This window comes from Peromyscus eremicus, chromosome 10, assembly GCF_949786415.1.
Source record: "Peromyscus eremicus chromosome 10, PerEre_H2_v1, whole genome shotgun sequence".
NCBI lineage: Eukaryota > Metazoa > Chordata > Mammalia > Rodentia > Cricetidae > Peromyscus > Peromyscus eremicus.
In genome coordinates this window covers 83801479-83826935 of record NC_081426.1, presented here as the reverse complement: position 1 = coordinate 83826935, position 25457 = coordinate 83801479, and the positions used below count along the sequence as shown (strand labels likewise).

Genomic DNA, 25457 nt, shown 5'->3' with positions numbered 1-25457 from the left:
GCTCAAATGAAATAAAGCTCGTGTGAGCACGCTGGAAAACTAACTGCTCAGACACATCTTGTTTTCTGTGCTGTCACAGGTCAGGAAAGTCTGGAGAAAGCAGACGCCTGGAGGACAACACCCAGCTTCCCGTGTGGCAGCACCGCTTGCCTCCTGCCTGGAGGGTTTGTGCCCACAGCATTCCCCCAAACACCATTACAAAACAGCATGCTTCTGTTGGCTGTTCTTATCTCAAGAAAAGCTCAGCACCACTGGCCGTGGGGCTGGGGACAGGTGGAGCCCAGGCTTCTTCCTTTGGTTATAAATGTGAGATCCAGGGCACTGCGTGGTACTGCTGGCTCTGGGCAGTTTCAGACTTAGTAAGGAGGCCAAACCTCCACCCCACAGCGTGTGACCTGCAGGGGTCACGGGGGCCTGATGGCAATGTCACACACCCTCCAGCACATCCTGTGCCAAGAATCCTTCCCCATTTCTCCTCCAGGAGGCTGGTGACTGAATGTCACCGTATCTATTTGAGATGGTCCCTGGTGCCAGTTAAGGTCTGATAAGATGGAGGAACAGTAATGAATCTTCAAGGTCAACTGTCTTCCCAGATGCTGTCTTAGCTATCCCTGTCAGTACAGCAGCCTGGAGCTGGGGGTCATCCTTAGCTGTCCCTGTCAGTATGGCAGCCTGGAGCTAGGGGTCATCCTTAGCTGTCCCTGTCAGTATGGCAGCCTGGAGCTGGGGGGTCATCCTTAGCTGTCCCTGTCAGTACGGCAGCCTGGAGCTGGGGGGTCATCCTTAGCTGTCCCTGTCAGTACGGCAGCCTGGAGCTGGGGGGTCATCCTTAGCTGTCCCTGTCAGTACGGCAGCCTGGAGCTGGCGGTCATCCTTAGCTGTCCCTGTCAGTACGGCAGCCTGGAGCTGGGGGGTCATCCTTAGCTGTCCCTGTCAGTACGGCAGCCTGGAGCTGGGGGGTCACCCTGACCACTCTTTCTCTTCCACCCGCCACACTAACCCCACACCAGTTCCTGCCTGTTTCCTTTCCACAACAACAACCCTCTTTCAAAAGCCCTTAAACGGCTCCCTGGATGTCGTGTGCCAGGGCTGCACCAGCTTCCGTGACTGCTCTCCCCCGCCCTGCTCCCGAGGACTTTTCAGAAATGCCAATCTGTCCTGCCTTCTGCCAAGCCCCAGAGGGTAACCTCTGGTGTGAGTGAAGACGTCATAACTGGGCCACCGCAGCCCCCCCCCCCCCCCCCCCCCCCCCCCCCCCGCTTCTGCATGTTGTCATTAAACCCCGAGGCTTAGAAGGGCATCCTGAGCGCTGGCCTTGGCAGCAGACTGAGGTGCACACCGGCAACCCACAGGGGTGAGCGTCCTGCTTCTCACGCCTTGAGAGCCTCAGGGTAAACTGAGGAAAACTTGTCTGTAGAGCCTGGGGGGTGGGGCGGGGCTTGGGTGAACTGATGCCGGGAATCTGTGCTTTCTCTCCCAGCTGTCTCCAGTGTGGCTCCACTCAGGGAGGCCCACCACGTAGTGGGGGAAGGCACCCCAGAACCCTTCCCGCGGTCTAGAGTGTGAGGGGATCCCACCACACTCCCCTTCTTCTCCTTAAAGAACTGCATAGAGTGCTGTGAGTGAGAACCCGTCTTTCCAGCCAGAGGACTAGGACTAGGGGTCCCTGGGAGCCAAAGACTGAGGGAAACCCCTAGAGAGGAGGGAGCCGGACCGGAAGGTGCTCAGAATGCTGCACGGACTCACGGAGCCTCTGGGCTCACCTTTAGGATGCACGTGTCGGGAGAAACAAAGTCAGAGCAAGGTTCTGAGAACTGTACGGCGCCGGCAACGCTCCAAGTCCCAAACTAGAGCCCGAGGGCACAGTGGTCACAGCACGTCCCAAGGGCTCCGAAAACGGACTGGGTGCTGAACTACTGTCCAGAGTGAGACAGAACTTACATCCTGGGCCTACAGTATTAATGTCTGCCTCAGACACCAACACTCCATAGAGGCTTCTAACAGGACCCAGGGCTCACCACACACAGCACAGCACACAGCTACTCAGGATAGAAGAACCGGAAAAGGCAACTCGCAGGTGCTAGACTCGTGATTCTGACATTAGGATTATCACAGTCTTTAAAATGTTGGGTTTTGTTTTTTAAATAAGCATTCTTCCTAAGAGTAAACACTCTTGAATGGGAAGATGCAAACAACAAAGAAAAACTAAAAATGGAAAATTTAGAACCGAATATGATGTTATCTGAAACAAACAAACAAAAGCCGGGTGGTGGTGGTGCACGTCTTCAATCCCAGCACTCTGGAGGCAGAGTCAGGCGGATCTCTGTGAGTTTAAGGCCAGCCTGGTCTACAGAGCGAGTTCCAGGACAGCCGGACAGACAGAGAAACCCTGTCTCGAAAAACAAAAAATCTCCAAAAATGAAACAAAACAAAACCCCCAACCAAGCAAACACAAAGCCACTGGCAGAGTCCAGATAGGAAAGTGAGCCTGAGGTCAGACCACCAGAGACTGTCCAACCTAAAGAAAGGAGGCAAAAGACAGAGCTTTGGGGACTTGTGGAGCCTACAAAAAGCTAATATTGTATCACTGGGCTCCAAGGAGAATATTAATTATGCATAAAATAATTAAAATTAATGCATAAACTATTTAAAGAAACAGTGGTTGAAGATACCCCGAGCCACAGACTCGAAGCTCAGTGCACACACACCACAGCCGTGGGGTGAAGGGAACAAGCAGCCGCGATGGAGGAGGTCACATATAAACCGGTCACTGCCTCTCGGCAGTAACAAAGAATGCAACACGTCCACAGGATGAGAGACTCAAGAATGGTCAGCTGGAATTCTGTTCGCAGTGAAAACATCCTTCAGGAATGACCATGTCCTGGAGACACACAGACTACATCACTGCAGATCTATTCTGAAGGAAATGCTAAAGGAATCTTCCTGGGGGGGGGGGGGGAGGGTAGGAAACAAGGCCCGAGGGGAACCTGGAACTCCAGATGTGCAGAGCAACAGAATGGGAACCGAATCGGAGAGCCGAGGAGCCACAGCTGCCTCTCTCCAGAGCAATGGGGCAAAGTAGTTTCAAATGCTCCGGTCACTCATTTAAAATGGGCCAATGTAGGTATTGGTGGAATTCTGTGTAGAGAAAGATTAGGGAAGCCTAATCACAAAACCGCAAAGCCCACACGTGGACCGTAACTGAAGAGTGCTAATTTACTTTCTGAAGTAATAAAAAAGCAGTTAAAACATGAGTGAGGGCTGGAGAGAGGGCTCAGCGGTTAAGAGCACTGGCTGCTCTCCCAGAGGATCCGGGTTCCATGTCTAGCCCACACATGGAGTTCCAGAGGATCTGATACTCTCTTCTGAACTCCACAGGCACCAGGCATGTATGTGGTGGACATACATACACAACACCAGACACAAGACAAATAATGGAATCCTTAACAACCGGAGACGAGAAGGAATGCTGTGCACTCGACTCCTTGCTACTGAAATGCAGAGATGTCCACGTGCAGGACAAGAGGACAAAGGGAAACACTCAGTTGATGATGTCCCAACGACATAGCACATGGACGGCGGCGGCGGCATACAAACAGCTCCTTCTCTGTGGTGGAGCAAAGCACCCTGACCCACAAGATGGGCACAGCCTGCAGGGAACTCACAATGCTGCAGCAGGAAGAGGGAAAATCTGAGGGGTGCCTCTCAAATCTCTCCGTCTCTGGGGGTGGTGGTGGGGGTGTCTGGGCGCTCTGGCTTTACCCAGCACATTAGGAGGAGGGCCTGGGGCATGTTCTGTACAGGGTAGAATCATGCATACAGGCTCCTCCTGGCATCGACAGCACTAGAGCATACATCCTATGCTCACTGACGCAAGCCGCACATGTCCTTTGCAGAAGGCCTTCCTGGGGTTTAGGGAGGGCTGGGGGCAAAGTGGAAGGGCGTTCTGCCCTGCAGACGTGGTATGTGGGGAGGCTGTGATAACAGCAGGGTCATTTAAAAATGTCTGACATTTAAAATTCCTGTAGGAGTACCAAATGCTAACAATGACACTTCAATCCTGCGTGAAAGGTCTCTGAGGTACCGCAAAGGGTGGGGGTATGAAGGTCAGTCTTACCTTTCCTCCAACTGTCTGGACAGCTGGCTTCTCTCCCTAAGCAAAAATGTAAGAACCTCTGGTTTTCTCTTGACAAACACTACAACCGGCGGCCGAGAACAACGTCAGAGTTCCTGTGCTGAGGTCCAGCTCCGTCTGTGAGACCTCTAATAAATAACTCAACCTCCCTAAGCTTGCTTTCATCGTTTGCAAAAGGAGAATGACAGTCGCTTACCTGCCCCGTCCGCTCCCAGGAGCCTCTGGGAGCTCTCAAGTGCCCAGGATGGGACAGTTTCCCCCTCCCCACCTTTGGGGAAGAGCAGACCAAGTCCCTCTACCTTCTTCTCGTTGACGTCCTCCTCCTCCTCCTGCTCCTCCTCCTCGGGCACCTCCTCGGGCATGTCCTTGATTTTGTTCAGCAGCTCCGCCTTGGCAGCAGACACACTGTAGTAGGCCGGGCAGTTGACCAGCACGCCTGTGGCTTCCTTGTCGTCACCCCTGAAACACACAGCACGAGGTCAGAGCAGCGTTCCCTCATTCGGTCCTTCAGAAATGGGCAACAACTGCCACTTAAGTTTTCCCCAGAAATGACGAATGGGCAAATTATTTACTGATGAGTGATTATTATGTGCGGGGCCCCTAAAACGAGATAAACCCAGGATGGAAAACTCCCAAAGGCGGTGTGGAGACAGGAGTGGGAATCAGGCTATGAATCATTCAGCTTCTATTCACGATTCTTCTTTGGTGATAAAGATTCTGACTCCTTATTTCACAGAAAGATAGTGTGGATGGATGTGAAGCAGGCCCAAGGTGCCGAACAATCCCAGACTACAGGTCATTCCCTGTCCCTCCTTGCTCCTCCAGAATCTTTCTGATGCTTGAATACACACATTTTCATCTTAAGCAAGCCTGTTACCATGCCCTATCACAAGCCTGTGAAATCTGGAGCTTGCTGCTCTGTTAACAGTGAACTAATATAAAACCTAGTCATCAGTGGGGTATGGCGGCGCTTGTCTGTAATCTCAGTACTTGAGGGGAAGAGGCAGGAGGATCAAGAATTCGAAACCAGCTAAGGCTACGGTACTTCAAAAAAGGAAGAAGAAAAAAGAGGAGGCGGAGGGAGAAAGAAATTGAAGTAAACGAGGAAAGCCTACCTACTGACCACACAGTGGGGCAGGGTGGTAGGCTCAAGGCTGTCCAGACAAACTGGGAACCGAGAAACATGGCTTTTTCTCATGCTGTTTGTTTTACCATGGTTTGTTTCAGGGTTTTGAGGAGCCGGGGGTGGAACTGAGGCCCTTGCGCATGCTCAGCAAGTGTTCTACCGCTGAATGACAACCTCAGCTCAGACTGGAGTTCAGACACCACTGATGAATCAATGACTCGTGGAAGAAGTAAATTAGGTTCTCTTGAAGAGGAATTTTAACTCTGCAATCGTATGATATTACTTAACTCTGACCCTGGGATTTTACTCAAGAATAAAGAACGACACACACAAACATTTTACCCATTTCCTCTAAGAAGTGTGTCTACATGGAAGCCGGTTGATTAGGAAATTGGAAAAGGCCTTCAGCGAGGTGTTTATTGAAGCTTCTAACAGGGTCCCTCCGGTGTTCCTGCCCTACAGGCCGCGCGGGAATCTGACTGGCCCTCACCACAGGACTTGGCTTACTTTCACCAGAAGGTGGCGCATGCCATCTTTCTGAGGGGTTCAGACCGCTGGCTCAGTGCAGCGGGACCATTGCATCACCAAATTCACCAGGGAACATCAACTCTCAAAGACAGTGCTGGTCTAAGGACACACTCTGACATCTCTGTGCAGCAAGTGGCCAGATAACAGCAGGACCGTTTACACACACGGCATTGGTGAGCACATGAGGTAAGAGCAGGACTGTTTACACACACAGCATGGTGAGCACATGAGATAAGAGCACGACCGTTTACACACACACACGCGCAGCATGGTGAGCACATGAGGTAAGAGCAGGACCGTTTACACACACACAGCATGGTGAGCACATGAGATAAGAGCAGGACTGTTTACACACGCAGCATGGTGAGCACATGAGATAAGAGCACAACCATTTACACACACACACACACACACACACACTGCACGGTGAGCACATGAGATAACAGCACGACCATTTACACACACACACACACACACACACACACACACACTGCATGGTGAGCACATGAGATAAGAGCATGACCGTTTACACACACAGCATTGATGAGCACATGGCACACCCGTCCTGGAGACCTTGTGGTGCCCAGCGGGCTGCCCTGCCCATGGCAGGAATCCAGTGATGTTTCCTGCAGTGACTCTGGAGAGGTGACTGCCCCTAAGGTGGCCTCGACTCCCCAGATCTGAGACTGTAGAGACAGACGAGGTGACCGCGAGGCCCCGCGTTGGAAGAGCTTTACCCACAGACTGCAAATACTATGCACACAGCTCTTTTCTCCCTCCCACCCACTAAAACACGGTGTTCCTGTTCAGTCCTCCCGATTCAGCTGGAATCAGCTGCAAGTTTCTAAACTGCAAACCCGTATTTGGGTGAAATGTTCTGTTTGTATTTCGTCTGGAAGCTACTCACTGCTGAGCTGCAGTCTGTCAAGACGCACGGTTTTCACTGAAAATTAAAAAGGAAATAAAGCCCACTCTAATCTTTCTCCTAATAGCCTTTAACGAAATCAAGTATGTTAAGAAGATCTCAAGCAATCCAGGCAATGGGAAACGCAACTGCTCACAGTCCTCCTGCTGCGGCTGGTGCTGGAGCAGTGTCCCAGGGCCAGCAGAGGGTTTGGGAGCCTCCAGAGCAGAGGCCAAGGGGCCCTGCACATCAGGAGCATTCCCACCGAGACCTCCGTTTTTAGGATGTGAGCAAATGCTCACCTTAATGCCTCAAAGTGAATGTCCTATTTACATCTATTTCTTTAGGCCTCCCCTCTCTCTCTCTCTCTCTCTCTCTCCAGGGTTTCTCCGTGTAGTCCTAGCTGGTCTGGAACTCACTCTGCAGACCAGGCTGGCCTCAAACTCACAGAGACCCACCTGCCTCCCTAGTGCAGGGATTAAAGGTGTGCACCATCACCCCTGGCTAGGCCCTTTTCCATAAAGACTTGTGGAGGCCTCAGATATGCCCACATCTCCTTGCTCCCTTCTTAGCACTGAGCCTAGGGGAGGTCCTGAAAGCGTAACTCTGACAGGACAGGCCAGCACGTGTCTGCTGAGTTAGGGACACTGTATAATTGCTAAGACAGCAGGAAGCCAGGGTTCAAATCCAAGTGCTTCCACTCACACACTCTAGGGCCTTGGTGGATGAAGACATTACTATTCCTCTGTGTTTCAGAGGTAGCTGGCGACTCTCAGGTGCCTGTGACGATGGGAGGCAGCAGTGTTTGCATGAAGGTGCATGGCACACGGGGAGTGAGCAGAGGGTGTTCACGACAGTCACTGCTACTGCTCATTTCTGCTGCTGGGCATCTGTCCTCAGTCACTCCCCTAAGCTCAGATGGAACGGCACTCTGGGTCAGTCATCTGGGGCAGCAGGAACACATCACTGAAGTACTCCAATGCCTTGACCCCACGGAAGGAGCCTAGTTGTAGTAAGGCTCTTTGGGGCGCACTACAGGGGACTCACCTCTTGGCTTCACACCCTGTGTGTCTGACGGCTGTTTCTAGGGCCTTCCTCCTGGCGACGCTCTCCGTCAGCACACTAGCATCTCTGGGGAACAGACCCTCCATCAGGTCCATCGTTGTCTTCATTCTGGAGTCCGGATCCAAGATATCTGCCAGAGATTTATCTTGGTGGACAATTTCCTTGGCAAGAGCCTCTGTCCGGATGTCTTCCGAGGTCTTCTGGGGCTCGGCGTGGATTTTCTTTCCCGGATCCTGAGTTCTCCCGACAGGCTCATGGACGAGGCTTTGGGTCTGGCTAGGAGAGGGCTGCTTGCCAAGAGAGCTGTCGAGCTGCGGCTGCGCATTCCCGTCAGAAGGTGTGCTGGACTCGGCTTCTGAACCTGTGGCTGAAGTCTGGGGTGGTTTGGGAGTCGTCACATGACTACCTTCGGAAGGGACCGCACCAGGCGCGTGCCCGTCCCTTCCGACTGTCGTTTTGGGAAACCGGCGGGAACTGCTAGGGAAAGAGAAGAGAGAATGGTTAAGGGAAGAGCTGATAAAAAGCTGAAGGTGAAGGGCACAGGAGAGAGAGACTGGTCAGCGCTACAGCCTCCCAAATCAGGGGTAGTGCGAGGAGACCTCTGTGGTGCTCCGCAGGGCCTTCTCCTGAGCCCGGGGCTGGTCCCGAGACACATCCATTAGCAATTCAGTTTTGACAAATGTTGCTATTGGGCTCCCAGAACTCTCTAGAAGATACGGATAGACAGAAAATGGTGGTGGTGAGTGACCTTTGTGGCACTCAGAAGATGCTACCCCAGAAACATTTTTTTGTGGGTGTGTGTGTGTGTTTGTTAGTTGTTGTTTTTGAGACAGGGTCTCCCTACATAGGCCAGGCTGTCCTGGAACTCACAGAGATCCACCTGCCTCTGCCTCCTCAGTGCCGGGATTAAAGGTGTGCGCCACAGAGCGTGTGTTTGTTTAACATCTATTTATTTATAGGAGCATGTGTGCCACAGTGTGTGTGGGAAAGTCAGAGCACAGGCTCTCCTTTCACCACGTGGGTCCTGGGGCTCACACCTGGGTCATCAGGCTTGGTGGCAAGCGGCCTTAGCAACTGGGCCATCCTGCTGGACCCCAGAGAGAATTCTGCATAGCAACCACCAGTCTCAGAGACTGTGTGGGAAATGCTTGTTCCTCGTTAGCCTGGCTTCCACACTTCCCCTAAACACCGGCGACTGTTAGCTCTGTCCTTCACCTCTGTGGACACGGAGTGCCCGGAGACAGGAAGCCTAATCGGGCCTTCTGTATCAGGAGACCCTTTCAGGCAGACAGAAGCCGGGTTCTTGGCTGTCTGTCCTGCCAGCAATAAAACAGTGTTTCCGGACTCTATTTCTTAAACTGATCCAAAGCTCGGTCAGGCAAGAGGAGTTGGGTCTTGGCTCTTTAAATTCCCACTTCGCGGCCCACAACCGACACTAGCCCCTCGAGGCAAACAGATGACCAGGGGTGCCAGCTTCACCAGCGGAACCGGCATAACGAACCTCTATCGTAGTGCTCTCCCGTGAGCAACGCGAGGCTGCCCTGGGCAGCCTGGCTGCCGTGACCCCTTCCCCTCGGCCAAAGGCTTGCCCTGGCTGCGCTGCTGACTCACCTGCGGCATGCAGGTTCCTGGTATGCCTCGCTGGCCAGCCGTTCATCCATGGCTTGGGGAGGAGGCGGAGGGAAGTCATCGGAGCCATTCACTAGGGTCTCCTGGCTCAGTGGCGGAGGTGGAGGCGGGGGAAGAGCTTCACAGGTGGGGCTTGAAGCAACCTTGGGGTGCAAGTCCTTCACAAACACTTCGTCATCATAGTCCCCCCGGGGTGGCGGGGAAGCCTGCAGGGCTGACTCGGATATTCGGAGAGAGATCCTTCCTGGAGTGTCTGGGTCTGAGGTGCTGCAGGAACTGGGCAGACTCTGGTTTTTATAGTGCTTCCGGTTTGCAAGCTCAGGCGCCGAGGTGTCCTCGGAAAGGCCGTCCTCTCTGACTGCGGGGGCCCACTTCACCCACAGTGGAGGGGGTCGCTGAGGCAGGGACCCCCTCTTCCACATTCCCTCTTCCAGCCCGTGCTCTGGGCTGTCGACCTCGTGGCATTGGGGGCTGGGAGGCTGGGTCAGGCTATGGCCATCGTGTCTGTGGGTCGCTGCGGGGGCGGAGGGCGGAAGAGGCTGTCGCCCAGTCTGACCACTCCTGTCAGTCTGCTGGTCAATGGGGAGCTGTGAATGGTAACTGGAGGGGACAGAGGACGGCAGAGGGGAGCTGAGCGGGGCCATGGAGGCGGCTCTGGCATCTGCAAAGTGGCCTTGCATTCCTGCCGAAAGTGGCCTCGGGCAAGGTGTCCTAAGTTGCTTCAGATGGTCTGGGGCTCCAGAACATTCGGCTTTGTAGCCTGAGCCGTTCCAACAAGGGGTAGGATGGTGCAGGGGCACTGCCGGCTCTTTCTGGCCTCTGTCTGAGCAACTGATGGACCTGGAACAGGGCAGACAGGAGGGTCAGAGCTCTCCAGAAACGGCCAACACTGAGCATCAGAAACACAGATGAGGACCCTCACCCCCAGAGACGCCAAATACCCTCCCTGAACCAACTCAAACAAAGTAGACAAGCAGAGTCCCTACAGGCAGTGTCCGCTCGACCCTTCCTTTCAAGTCTCCCTCGCAGCCCCGTCTCCTGCCACGACACACATCTAAGATGGCTTCTGAGGACAGGCTGGAGGACATGAAGGAAAACAGGGAGCCCACGTCTTCAGCTCCTCTTTGGACCACTGTGGGGAGCTGCTCCGGGTTCTGGGGGGGGGGGGGAAGCCTGATGCCTCACTGTCCCCCCAACCATCCCAAAGGAGGGGTCTGCCTGGGGAACATTTGTGTGGCTGCTGAGTCCGAAGGTTTGATTATAGCATTCTCTGTTCTCCAAGTCTCTTAGTGTTCTCATTTCCTAAGACAAAAATGAATAAATAACTAACTAAATAAAAAGGAGGGAGATACCCCCTAAGGAGCTAATCAGTTACCTCTGCAGGAGACTGACAATAAGCAAAAATACCTACATGGTGCCTTAAGCAAGTGTCTATAGTCACCAAGGAAATCCCTTTGTTATTGAAAGCAGAGAGACCGAGGAGCAGACACACCACACACACACACACACACGTATACAGAGGGGCAGAGGGGAGGGAAGAGGTGGAGAGAAGAGAGAGTCTAGAGTACCCCTAGCCTGGACCTGTGATGCAACAGTTAATGTGTGGATTAAAAAGACAATCTCTAGCAAATCCTGTCATTTGTGAATTCTGTATCTGCAGCTCCCCAGCTGGCCATGGAAGGGAACCTGGAGAGCAGAAGACACCTTTCATTTCACAGATCTGAGGCCTCGGACGGAGCAGTGACTCTTTCGTACATCCCGGCAGCAGCTGACACAGAACCGTTAGGGTCAGGCAAGGCTAAGGCAGGCCACAGACTCGAAGCCACGTGCATGCCTTCTCTTTTATTAGCTACAGATGCCTGAGTAAAGAGCCTCTGAGCTTCCCCCTCTCAGATGTAGCCTCTCTCTACTGTGGAATAATCCTCTGTACACTGTGTGACTATATGTCGCTATGACTCCTTTAATAAACAAGCTGACTGGCCAATAGCTGAACAGGATAAAGTTGGGTGGGAAAGCCAAACTGAGGACGATGGGACGAGGAAGGGCGGACTCAGAGGAGTTGCCGAGAGAGCAAGATGGGCACACCATCCTGAGAAAAGGTACCAAGTCATGTGGCAAAGCATAGATAAGAAATATGGGTTAATTTAAGTGTCCAAGTTAGCTAGTAACAAGCCTGAGCTATTGGCCGATCATTTATAATTTATATTGAGTCTCTGAGTCAGTTATCTGGGAAGCGGCTGCCAGTCATTTGGGAACAGGTAGTCGGGACAGGAAACATCCACCCACATCTCTCCCTCCCCGTCACAGACCTCCTTCACTGAGTCCTTCTTCACCAGGGACCCTGTTACATTTATGGGCTTTTCCGCACCTCTCAGTGGATTTGGGGGCAAGTCCTCTGGGAATGCCTTTTCCTTCTATTCATGCATTTTGGAATCGCTAGCACCTTGCAGGAAGTACCCTGTTGGTGTATGTCTGACGAAAGAATGGTGTTTCTTCTGCCCAGCCATTCTCCAGATTGGAGGATCAGAACCGTTTTAAATTTAGCATCTTAGCTGGGTGTGGTATGCACTAGGGAGGCTGAGGCAGGATCAAAGTTCCAGGCGAGCTTTTTGGGCTAGCTAGCAAATTCCTAGACTACGGGGTAAGAATCTTTCTCAAAACAAAACCAACCAGCCAAACAATAACACTTAGCATCTTCTAGGGGTCACCTAGCCTGCTTTCCAAGAGATGTAATGTTAGTATGGTGAGCGTCTAAGTATCAGACTGCCTCCTTCCTGGGTGTCGTATTCGTCTGTGTTTATGATGTCCCCTTTAAAAGTCTCTAGACAGACATCATAAACACAGACGAATACGTCTCTAGACAGACATCATAAACACAGACGAATATGACACCCAGGAAGGAGCCAGTCTAGTCTCAGGTGTTGTTAGTTTACGTTTGCTCTCCCTCAGCACACTAACACTACATCCCTCAGAAAGCACGACTTAAGTTCAATGCTTCATTTGGTTGAGTTTCTTCATGGAGACCGCTTTTCTGTCTCTCAGGAACAATTGTAGGGTAAAAACAAAGCATCTTAGTTCACCTAGCTAATATAATCTAGGCTCATATTCGATAGGATTTCTTCTCTTTCTAAGGCTGGACAATATTCCACTGTGTTCAGCACTGTGCTCTGTTTACATGGTCATTCCCTGATGGAGACTGGAGTCCTTGACAATTTCTGACTACTGTCAACAGTAAACAGCCCTGCTACGGACACTCGCACGCAAGCCTTTCTCAGACTCAGCTTTCAGTCCTTTGGGATGGATATATATATATATATATATATATATATATATATATATATATATATATATACACTCAGGATTGCTATGGTTGGATCATAGGCTAGCTCAGTTTCAAATGCTTTCAGGAGCCTCCATACGGGTCTCTATACTGCCGCCAATTTACATCCCCACAGTGTACGGGGGTCAGGGTTCTGACTTCTCATCCTTGCCAACATTTTTTTCTTCTATTGCCACATACATGTACATACCTAGATCCAGTGCCAGCCAAACAACATGGGTCCTTCACGAAACCAAAGCTGCCATCTTCCCTCAGGAGCACATCCTGGAAGCACAAGAACAGGGCAACGCTGAAGGAGGGCGCAGGAAGGAAAGAGAAGGAACCTGCATGCTGCTGACCCCTGTGGTCAGGCACCATGGCAATAGTCGACTATTGAGAGACTTGATCAAATTTCCTGTTAATCAATTCCCACCCCCCACCCTCAAAGCACTGGGCCCTGAACATGCCAGGCAAGGTCTTTACCACTGAGCCAGATCCCCCAAACGTCTTCTCAATGCAGCAGAAACCCAAGGAGGATATTCTTCTAGCGTGCGTTCACTGTCAAGCAATCCTTGACTTTCTGTAAACCGCTGCGTGTGAAGAATGTATTTGGGCAGCACAGAAAAGAACAGCGGTCGCCAGAGAAATACTAAGCATAGACACATACTAACTTGGTCAACAGCTGACTCATTTGGGGTAACTATTTCAAAACTGACCTAAAGGGGCAGGCAGATCTCTGTGAGTTCAACTAAACAAAAGCAGAGAAACCCGAGCCAACCCCCAGCTCTCCGCACACCTAAGATGTAACCTGAAGTGGATAAAATCCCAATCCAGACTCTTTTTGAGGGGTTCCAAGTTTAATTATCTCTGAGACCAACAAAATACAGAGACTGCAATAGTTATCTACTCTAGGGTATTGGTTTCCAACTTCTACTAAAGTGAATTAGGAACCCACATAAAACCTAGTTTAAATGTAAGTAATAACTAACAAACACTAAATGAAATCAATTTACCACCTTTTCCCCTGCTGACCTCTCTTTATTCAAGGGAACAGCTTGGTTTAATGACGTCAAGACCAGAGCAAGGCAATACTGTCTCCAACATTCTTCTCCACCGCCTTGGGCAGATTCTGTACCCTTTCTGGGCACCAGTTACCCCTCTTTAACGTAACAGTTATCAATCAACCTCACTGCGTAGACAAAGATTAATTTTCTAGCTATAAAACAGTACAATGATTGGCACACGGCACAAACTCAATTAGCCTTGGCTACTTGTAATTTTACAATTCACAGAAAGTCAATTCTATTAATTATGCTCAATGAACGGGTGCTTGCTATCCGCTGCTTACCGGCTGTCCCAAAGAGTCCTGCCTCCCTCCAACACCGCAGTGTGAGCCACCAATTCCCTCAGCAGCTTACTGAGTGTCATCCCCCCTCACAGGGAACGTGAAGGGCCCTGAAGACGCAGTCCAGATGAACCAGAGACGCCTCTGCCTCAGAATTAAGCTATGTAGAGTTTATTAAAAAGAAATAGGCTAGTCTACATTTTAAAGATTTATTTTGTTATTATTATGTGTGTTTGTCTGTATGTATGTCTGTGCACCACATGAATGCATGGTGTCTGCAGAGGCCAGAAGGTGCTGGATACCCTAGAACCGGAGTTACAGATGCTTGTGAGCTGTCATGTGGGTGCTGGGATCTGAAGCCTCATCCTTTGCAGGGGTCAGCAAGTGCTCTTAACCAGCTCTGAGAGACTCTGCTATATTTTAACGACATGTGAGATTCTGTCTCCGCAGAGGAAACATCCGGGTGTTTTTGCAGCTTTGCGGACCCAGCACTAAGATGCCAAGGCGGACACTAACGAGCAGGGGTCTAATGAGCACGGAGGCTCCGTCCCTAACAGTCACTGTTCTACAACTGTGCTCTTCAAATGAAGAGGAACACGAGGAAAACAAGGAATGGGTGCCGTGTGTGTGTCAGAGAGAATACCAAGGAACCAAGGGAGAGGCCCCGTCAGGTCCCGGAGTAAAGCTCTCAGGCTACCTGTGGTTCAAACAGTGGCCTCCGGCAGTTATTATTCCAGGCCTCCAAATTATCAACCGTTATACTCGGGAAACTGATTTTTACGATGACTTGTTTTGGGGACAGAAAGGACCTGACAGAATTTTGAGAAGGACTGTCAGATGTTCATAGAGTTGTTCAGACACCCCCTGCCCCCCACCGCCCCCCCACACACTAAAGCTTATAAATCTCACACTATACCAGCATCTGATTAATAAGAGCAATCATGTTCTGCGGGCGTCATAAACTGAGACAGCGCCAGAAATGAAATCCACAGACTTTTGGTTTTACCTCCGCCTGTACAAGGTTACTTACCTTGTTTGAGTTCACTGAAGCTGGAAGAAAAATTCTTCATTAACTAAACCTTTACAAAAATCCTAGATAATGGGAGAATTCTTTAAACTTACAATTCCAAAAACTAAAAATTTGAATTTATAGCTCTAAAAAAATCATAATTCAACAAGTATTTATTCGGCAAGAATCATTTTGTTTCTTTTTTCTCCCCAACCCGCTCCAGTGGTTGGAGACCAAATCCAGGGCTGGTACCTGCTGGCTTTCTATCGCCAAGCGACACCCTACGGCCCACTGCTTTGTTTTAACCACAAATAAGGTTAAAGATGAAGAGCATGCACGAAGTTATCCCACGGAGTCTCTAGTCAGGCCAGGACTAGCTGCAGGGCCGGAAGCAGCTCAAGAATGTCTGCGAGTTGGTGCCGAGCAGTACAAAGCAGGTCTCTCATCCTGGATATTCCTCCTTGGCTCCATATCCCCCGATTAAATAACAATTAAGTGTGGTATCCCCTTATTAGAAGAACACCTAAATACTGTTCTATGTTCAGTTATCTTTCTAAAAACAATTTCACAAACAGTACAAAGTACTAACTTGGGATTTGAAGAAATCTTACCACTTCTCCAAAACAAACTAAAAGCTCACTTGAAATTTATTTCCCAAGTGACCAGCTTATGAAATATTGTGTGTGTGTGTATGGGGGGGGGGCGACACACAAAGCACTCAGTCATCTAACCAACTCCCCAAGACAGAATAATGACATTTAAACACGAGAAGATTTATTTTTTTGCCTATGCTTTTCATCCGTTTTTTCGAGACAGGGTCTCTCCACATAGCCCTGGCTATCCTAGAACTCACTATGTAGACCAGGCTGGTCTTGAACTCACAGATACGTGCCTGCCTCCTGAGCGCTGGTAATAAAAGTGTGCATTATCACACCCAGCTTTTTTTTTTTCTTTTTCCTTTTTCTTTCTTTTAATCATATCATCTTTACAGTATTGGGAAAGAAGAACAAACCGTTTGGGCTTCTATGTAGTAAACTACTGCTGTAAAAATTAGCTGGAAAATCTTGTAACTACAGAGTTTAAATGATCTGTAGGGGAGAAAGCAGCACTATAGGCTTTAATGGCCTCTCTGGTTTTTTCTAAAGTGGGAGTTACACTGGAGAGAATATTCCTAGATAGTTTTCAGCAGAAATTATCTGGGAGAGCACAGCATTTTCTCCCAGAGGGATGTGTGTGAGTGGGTATGTGTATGCACACATGTTTTAATACACTGGGAGACAGGACAGTTCCCAAAACCTACACCCACCTACATAAAGTACCAAAAACAAGACCTGGTAGCAAAGGTTTCTTTCAACTAACTGGAATTCTGAGACAGATAGACTGACAAGTTCAACGTCAGCCTAGACTGTGGGGGACCTGCTCCCACTTTTTCCCCCAGGGTACTCTTGAGCAGGGAGAAGTGAGAAACATTTAGACAGAAATATAGAGGGGAGAGAGACAGATAGAAACACAGAATAGCCTCGGGAGGACCTGGGTCAAAACCCACCAGCCCCTTCTGTCGCTGCTAAAGGGCTATTTATAGAAATGCCAAGGGGGTGGAGCAAAAGATCTCCCCCAGCACAGCCAAGTGCAGACCCTTCCAAATACCTGGTGACCAATCCATCCCCTCATGCAGGCTTGCTGTGTAAAGCAAGCTCAGATCTCACTAGGGAACCTCTGTGGGCCTCCACACTAGACAACATAGTGAGACCCTATCTCAAAAGAAAAAGTACAAGAGGCTGGGTGGGTATAGCTCTGTGGCTACAGTACTTATCTGGCATGGAGGGTTCAACTGCCAGTACCACAAACAACCATAAAACAACTATATACCTAAAAAAACTATATAGATATTTATATATCTGTACGGAAATCAAGTAAGGTAGCTCTAGAAAACTGCAGGAAAAAAATATTACTTTCCTGAATTTAAAAGAAAAAAAAAACTGAACAAAGGAGAGATGTTAGGAGAGTCAGAGGGCCAGCCCCAGGCCAGGGGCTTGGCTGCACCTACCTGGCCTTTCTTGTCGGAGGTGGGAGAGGACCGGGACCTCACGTGCACAGGGACCGCCAGGGTATCAGAGCGCTCCAGCAGATCCTCGGCTGACTTGGACTTCCCCGCCTTGGCGGCCACCATGTCCCAGGAAGGCGGCCCGCCGGGGGTCCTGTCCATTCTCTGGGTGCCCCTGGGTCCGCAGTTAGCTCCGCTGAGCAGCTGTCGGGGAACCTGGGGGTCCCAGCGTCGTCGCTCCCCAACGAGGCGTCCGCTGGCGAAGGAGCTGCTGCGATCCCGGGGCGCCTGGGGGGCATCGGTGGCGGTGGCGGACAGGTGGGGGTGCTCCTTGCGGTGCAGCGTCTCCGGCTCCCGCAGCAGCGAGCTCAGGCTGCAGGCGGAGGCCAGGCCGGGGCCGTCGGGGCCGGCCTGGAGGTAGGCGCTCTGGGCGCGCTCGCGCAGCCCGGGCTCCTGGGGACAGGCGGCGGAGGCGGGCCGCTTGCCGGTCTTGCGCTGGATGTAGTCGGCCAGGGCGCTCTGCTGGAACTGCTTGAGCTCGGGCCCGGACAGGCTGAGGCTGGAGCAGGCCTTGCCGTCGCGCTCGAAGAGGCGGCGCCGGTCGGCCACGGTGCTCTCCGAGAAGCGCGGAGGCGGCGGGGCCATCGGCCGCTGGGGGCCGCAGCAGGGCGCGGCGGGCTCGGCCTCCTCCGACACCCCGACCTCGTTCATCTTCTCGGGCTCCGAGTAGGAGCGCTTCTTCTGCTCGGGCGTGAGGCGCCGCCGTGCACCTCGCCGGGCAGCCTGGGGTGCGGCCGGGGTCACGCTGTGCCGCTCCCGAGGGGTGTGTGGGGAGGACGAGGATGCTGATGCTGATGCTGATGCTGCAGCTGCTGCAGCGGAGGCGGCGGCCTCGGGGCTCCGCATCCCCACGTGCGCAGAGGCGGGTCGCGGGCGCCAGGGCCTCGAGGTGGCGGCGGGGGTGCCCGGCTCTAGGTCCCGGCGACGGAACGAGGTGGCCCCCAGGACGCGGGACTGGGCATCCTTGATGCTGTTTCTGTAGGCGCGGCTGAAGGGCGCGTCGAGCGGGGGCGACTCGGGGGTGCCGGGCCGGTCCTCCGACCACGCGGCGGCGGCGGCGGCGGCGGCTTCCCTCTCGGCCTCGCTGAAGAGCTGGAAGGTGCTCTGGCTACGGAGCAGGCGGGCCTCGGGCCTCGGGGGCTCGGCAGCTCGGCCGGGGGGTCCGCGGCCATCGGCGGCCCTCCTCGGCGGCTGGCCGCACGGCTGCCAGGGCGCCTCCTCGAGCTTCGCCTCCCCGTTGCGCGGCGGCTCCGTGGCCTCCGTGGAGAGATGGATGCCGGCGGCGGCGGCGGCGGCCTTGGGATCCTCAAAGTCACTGCCGCTCCGACCGGGCCTGGCGTTCGGGCCGTAGGTGGTGCAGCTGCCCACGCTGGGGAGCCGGTGGCGGCCCTGCTCTCGCTCCTCTATCTTGGAGACCTTCTCCAGCACCGAACACGGGGCCTTCCTGTACTGCAGGGCGGAGGAGGAGGAGGAGGGGGAGGAGGGGGAGGCGCCGCTGGAGCTGGGTCTCCTGGGAGCCACGCCGCATGTCTGCTGCAGGGGTGGGGCCGGGGGCTCCGCAGACCTGGGGTCCGCGGCCTGCGCCTTGCCCTCCGGCCTCGGGCAGGAAGCGGGCCTGTCCAGGTAGCTCCTGCCGTCGGGCCCGGCTTTCCTCCCCGGCTCTTCCACGGTGGCGTGGAGGGCACAGGGGGGCCTGCCACCGGGGTAACAACCCTCCTGGGCCTCTCCTCCGAGCTCCACCACGCTGCTGCTTCGTCTTCTCAGGCTCTCTGGTATGTTCTGGAGGGAGGCGAAGGCCAACTTGGACCTGCCAAAGTTGCTCTGGCCGCCGCCGTGACCTTCCCTCTCCAGTTTCTGCCTGGGGTTGGGGTTGGCGTTGTGATCTTCCTGGAAGACACCGTCCCGGGGCTGCGGGAGCCTGGAGGGCCTCCTGTCATCACCCACGGGCGAGGCGGCCGGGGCCCGAGGAGGCGAGAGGCCCTGGTGATTGGCGGTCCGTCTCTCGCTGGGGTACGGGCTGCGGCTGCTGCCTTGCAGAGGCGCGGCGTGTCTCTTCGGGGAGGCGTCTTCACTTCCAGGCGCTGAAGAAAAATGGACTTTGTAGGAGACGAATCTGGCCGTGGGCTCTGGGTTCCTCTCCGCCCCCGGGGCCGCTGGGTCCCGCTCCCGCTCCGGGGGCTGGCAGAAGGCGAACCCGGGCCTGCTGGCCTCACGGTGGTTCCCGTTCTCGTCCAAGGCAGCCACCCTGTTGTTACAAGCTCCCTGGGCGGCGGCGGCGGCGGCGGCGGCGGCGGCGGCGGCATAGCCACTCTCCTTGACCAGGGCGGGGTAGACGGTGCCGTTACTGCTCACGGAAGGCTGGGGCACCTGGGCGAAGTGCGGCTCCGGGGAAGGCACCGGGTAGATGCCGGTGGGCAGCAGGGGCTGGCCAGGCTGTGCCTTCTGGGCATAGGCATGCCTGGGCCTCACCGGGGGGCTGCTCTCCGGACTCCTCTCCAGGACCGTGTGCAGCTGCTGATCCTCGAGGAACGGCGTCTTCGAGGGGCCCGAGGAGTTGCTCTGCGGCCTGCTGCAGAACCTCTTCTGATCCAGGCTCGACCAGGAGCTGGGGCGCTCGCGCTGCCGGATGGCTGCGTAGCTGTCGCTCCGAGTCGGGGGCGTGGGTGCCCCCACTTGATGGGGCAGGTTGTCAGTGGCGGCATCCGAGGAGCCGGGGCACTGCTGGCTCCAGGATGGGGACGGCGCCCCCTTGCCCCGAGGAACGCTGTGCCATTTGGCACAGCCCTGGACACCTGCTGGGGCGTGGGCGTCCCTGCCCGGAAGGAGCAGAGCGGAAGGGTTCACCTCATACTCGGACGAGACCCCCCTCCGGGTATCGTAGACGGTCTTGACGTAGCGAATGTCCGCTTGCCTCATCCCTTCCAGGAGGCCGCCTCGGGCGGAAATCATGTCCGTGGATGCGGACCGTTCTTGGCCGGAGCCACCAGGGGGTGGGTACTCTAGGATGCTAGAACTCGTGGAGAAGGAACTATACGCCGAGTCTCTTTTGTTATGGAGGTGGCCCAGCTGGTCGATGCTGCTCGTGGACTTGGCGGGGGAAAGAGGGTGGCAGGATGGGTACCCGCCACCAGGCTCCAGGCTTTCCATGCTCCCCTGGGAGCTGCACTGGTCAGGGCTCCGCCTCAGATAAGCATGGTCGTAGTTGGAGAGGTCACTTGTGGAAGAGCTGGGAGGGAGGGCAGAGACAAAGCAAGTCAGTCGGCTGAGGAGTTTAGTGGACTCACAGACGCAGGGCTCGGCTTATAAATTCACTCTTATGCAAGATGCCCCGTTTTCGGAAGGGCGGGTAAAGAGGGCCTTGTTTGGGGCTTGTTCCGATTCCCTAGTGTCGTCACTAGGATTAACTGCCCAATGCTATAGCCTTAGGAGCCTCTAATTAATCTCTCAGGCTTACCAGAAGGGAGGGCTGGCCTTAGGCACAGGCAGCATGCTGAAGGGGCTTGCTGCACTGTAAATGACATTTTGCACATGCCCTGAAATGAAGGAGGTGAGTGGGGGAAAAACGGAAGGGAAGGAAGGATGACGGGGAGAACATTCTCTGTCTCTTGAGATATTGTGGGGGGGAGATCGAGAAAAGCTTAGTAAGCCAATAGGCATGTGAAGGCTGCGGGACTTGGGGAGCACATGCTTATGATTTTAGTTAATATCATTCCTTTTTATGGAGTCAAAAGCTGGGCCCTGGCAACCTTCCTGGAGTCTCAACATTGGTAGGGACAGTTTGTTTGTGGGGAGAAGCTAAACACGAAGCTGAAAGGAGAAATACTCGGGGAGACGTGGGAGCCAGAAAAGGCCAATGAGAGAAGAGAGGGTAAGGGAGAGAGTGAGGCTGGGAAGGAGGTCTTAGCCACAGGAGGTCCTTTAGCTGGGGTTCCAACACCAGAGCCATCCTCCAGTGCCACGAGGAGAGCAAGACCTTCGTCGATCTCTGCTCCTCTGGGTGGGGGAGAGGGAAAGAGTCTCAATACTGGCCCTTCATACCTCAAAAAACTGCCTCAAAAAATTGTTTTTGTTAGATAACCACAGAGTCTAACATGCATGTGTGGGGACCAGGGAGTTTGGGAAATCTTTGTAGCATCCATTCCGTTTTGCTATGGGCTTAAAACCGCTCTACTGATTGACTATAGGGGGCTGGAGGGACGGCTCAGTAGTTAACAGCCCTGGCTGGGTTCGGTTCTCAGCACTCACATGGTGGCTCACAACTGTCTCTAACTCCTGTCCCAAGAGCTTCTGGCCTCGGCAGCCACTGGGTATGAATAGGTACACAGCCCTTGCCCAGCATATGTGAGAAACCAGAAAGGGAAAAGAAATTCTCTACCTCTGGAGAAGCCATATTAGAATAAACGAAGATCAATCAGCAGTCTCCTTATGGTAAACGCTGTGACTCACTGTTCTCCAAAGGAAGGTAAATCACGAGCTCTCACCTAGGCGTTTCATTTTCAGACGAGTAGAGACTCAAGAGCATTTAAAATCATGCAGTATATATATTTCTAGATCTCATATAAGTAAATGTAATGACGCAGTGCCGAGTGTATGCTTTTAGTGTTTTAAGCTGGAATGTCTTAGGAGAATGTATGAAGAGACTCGAAGACAATGTTCAGAGTGAAAACTAGTGATGGACCAGCCAATCATTCTGTGGTCAGCAAGAAGACCACATGCTCAGCATTTTACCTCAACAGAGTCTAATTTGTCTCCTCAGGGAAAGTCAACTTACTGAAGCATCCTGCTTTGGGAAGGACAGGATAAAGTCAGGAAAGAGAGAAGAAACAGTTCCTGAGCCTGCTAGCTCAGGAAAAACTGACCTGCCCTCAACGGCATGGCATGTGTCATGGCTAAATTTTACCACGCCCTGCCTCCTACTTTCCTGGTTCTCCTCTAAAGTGAAGAGGCTTGCTGCACAGGTGAGGAAGGGGAGCCCCATCTGTCCGGCTGCAATTCCTCTAACTTCCTGCCTGCAGCAGGAGGTGCAGAGGTGAGGCTTGCAGTGGAGGTGGACACAGCACAAGTCATTTGCTGAAAGGGAAATTCAGACCTAACTTAGGGACATACACATAAGCAACTACACCAACAGCCAGCTGGACCACCACTGAGCAGGGAGAATGCCATCACCCACGGATCTCAGAATATAGGAAGTCACGCCTGACTCTCGCCAGACCAGAGCAAGTGTCTCGGGGCCCACTTCCTGTTGCAGACCTCAAGTGGACAGCACCACATGAGGACTTTGTAAGGCTACTCTCCTACCCCGGGGGTTGCTCTGTCCCTCAGTGGTCCATCCTCAGGCTGCCGGGGGATGCGGGGCCTGATGCTGGCCTCCGGGAACAAGTCTTTCCACTCTTATCTGGAGATACTCATTCCTATTAGCTTTGATGTTCCTGCTTCTAAAATGCATTCATGGAGGTGGGATGAGTCAGTGAGGAATGAAATCTTCAGTCCTGCCAGTTTCTATGCTAACACAGGCAACCTGACTATCAAGGACTGCATCTTCCTTAGGTCAAAGGCCTTACCGTGGTCTGGCTGCTTCTCCAACCTCACCGTCTACTGCTGTCCTTGCTCACTGCACTCCAGCCCCTGACCCTCCTGGCAGTGACTCAGGCATAGGAGACCCATCTCTGCCAGTGTCGTGGAGTTTTGGTACTCACTGCTCTACCACCCGGAGTGCCCGTCACCTGGCTCACTCCCTTCCCTTCCTCAAGTCTCGATGTCAGAAGACTTCCAAAAACAATCTTCACCTTGGCTCTCCTTACATCTTGTAACGCTGTTTTTATTTCTCCCGTAGCATTTATACCACTTGACATTATATCACAGCTTTGGTTATGTGAAAGCTATTCAGTTCTAGCCACAATGTTTAAAGAATGAATGCACACACAAAGCATTTGCTGATTCTGTGGCAGACACATACATGTGCTCTTCTATGCTACTCTGGGGTTCATGCACTTAGAAGTAATTTTGGGGGCTGAAGAGATGGCTCAGCAGTTAAGAGCACACGTTGATATTGCAGAGGATCTGCGTTTGGCTCCCAACCACCAAAACTCCAGTTCCAGAGGATTAGCAATCTCTTCAGACCCAAGGGCACCAAGCATGCATGTGGTACACATACATGCATGCAGGCAAAATACTCACAGAATAAAGTATTTCTCAAAAAAAAAAGCAATTTTTAAATGCTCAAAACATTGTGAAAAGCACAGACAAGTATATGAAAATTTTCCTGATGTGTACTCACAGAACCTTAATTCCTAAAATGATCGAATCTGTTTGCAAAACACTGGGCTGAAGTTAAACAAGTCTGTTTACCGCCAGACTTCTGGGTCTTCCGTAAACTATTGTTCATCTGTTGTTCCAAGGGGGAAATACATGAAGCAAAGTTTTCTAAACTTATTCGACTCTAGAGACTTTCTGCCAAGGAACACTTAATGAACTTTCATTTCATGGAAGACTCTTGGAGAAACAGTATTATAAGGTAAAGCATTTCCCATCTTCTTCAGGGAGCGTGCCCATCACTAAGGCCATCTGAGACATGGGGGTGCTCGCATTTGCCAGGTGAATGGATCTCTCAGTGAGTCCTGTGCATGAGTGTTTTGATACTGCTACTTCAGCCTCTTTTCAGAGAGACGACGTGTCCTCGCAGTCTCTCCTGATACTTCAGAACCACTCCGTGGTACTCATAAGACAGCAGAAAGAAAGTGGCAAGGGCCTGGCAGAAAGCAGCTACCGTCAAAATTCGGGACAATTCCAAATCCAACCTCGCTCACAAGACAGTTAAAACCGACGGCCCTCACTGCCTCTGCCCCTCCTACACCTCCCCATCCCCTTACTCTCCTGTTTTCATGAGAAAAAGACCCCTGGACTTAGACCTAAAATTGGGCTTGGGAAACTGAATTCAGGCCACCAGAGGGAAGCCAACCACCAACCTGGCACACTAGGTCACTGTGAGCCTAGGGACACCCCGGTGGTCCTTTTCCAGCTGCTGCTGCCACTGTGTGTCCACGAGTAGACTGACAGGGAGGGCATGCATGTGACAGAGCCGCAGAGGTGTGCCTGGGTTTACGGTGGGAGAGGACCCAGAGACCTGCAGCATTCCGGGTAATCCGAGCTTGCTGTTCTATGGCACAGTGCTTGTGAGTTAATAGCCACGTTGGCATCAAAGGAGCAGGAGGCAGACACAGTGCCAGCACATCTCAACCTCTCTAACCCCCCTACTGGAGGCTAGGACAAAGGGAGAGGGGCAGGGCAGCCTTCCGGATACTGCTGTATAGTATACCACTGCCACAGTCACTCAAGCAGGGGTCCCACACCCTGACCACATTGGTCTCATTTCTGCTGTAGGGTCGGTACATTCCTGAGGTCACATTGGGACTTCAGATTTTGGGCTTCCTAAGACAGTGAGGACGGGAGGGCTGGGAGGTTGTAAAGGAGTCGCCATTCAGTGGCATGTGTGTGTTCTGCTTTGTGCTAAGTCCTTCAGCAGGTTTCCCTGGACCCCTAAATCCGCAGCCTGCTTATTATAATTGTCATGTATGGAATGTTTCCCGTGCACTAGGAGTTGCATGCATTCCTTTATTTAATGCTCACAATGACCCAGTGACAGAGGTGTCCTTAATTCCATTCTAGAGAAAAGGAAGCCGAGATCAAAGGGTGCTCACGCTCACGAGCAGGTGAGGAATGAGAGTGACCCCAAGGTCACACCTAAAACCTCAAGCTCTCTGCTCCTCCTCCCTTAGGTGGCCAGGTGCCCACACTCTACAAAGCCCCGACACTTACGGCGCTGTAAATCAAGGGTCCTTTGTGGAGGGTGTACCGTTAGGGAACCTAGTCTGGAGCAGATGGCTCAGATGCTGTGAACTGGTCCCCTAAGAGACTGGGAGGACACCAGGTGTGGAAGGCGGAGGCAGGCGGATCTCTGTGAGTTCGAGGCCAGCCTGGTCTCCAGGCCAGGGCTGTTATACAGAAAAACCCTGTCTCAACCCCCACCCCCACCCCGCCCACCTCCTCAGAGAGAGAGAGAGACAGAGACAGAGACAGAGACAGGCAGGCAGGCAGGCAGGCAGAGGGAAAGGAGTGTCTATAGGAAGTTAAGTAACTAGGAGTCACTTCTTCCTGTGGCCTGACGCTTACTGTAATATGACAGAAGAGGTCTGTCCGGTCCTGTGTCCACCAATGAGAGGCCTAGGATTTGCCTTTGAGCCAGTCATGATCCTTAAAGGCTGTAATTGACTCATTTCTACCTTTCTCCCAAGTA

The 25457-nt window shown here is 52.7% G+C and overlaps 1 protein-coding gene across 1 annotated transcript in view; it reads right to left on the bottom strand.

The window, feature by feature from the left end:
• Shroom3 (shroom family member 3) overlaps positions 1–25457 on the bottom strand; it is a 50901-nt gene that overhangs the window by 6339 nt on the left and 19105 nt on the right. The window contains exons 3-7 of the mRNA XM_059274686.1: positions 17108–20390; positions 12918–12991; positions 9370–10227; positions 7741–8235; positions 4435–4594 (exon numbers count right to left, since the gene is read on the bottom strand). Of these exons, the coding sequence (XP_059130669.1) occupies positions 4435–4594; positions 7741–8235; positions 9370–10227; positions 12918–12991; positions 17108–20390 (4870 nt within the window). The remainder of the gene's footprint in view (positions 1–4434; positions 4595–7740; positions 8236–9369; positions 10228–12917; positions 12992–17107; positions 20391–25457) is intronic.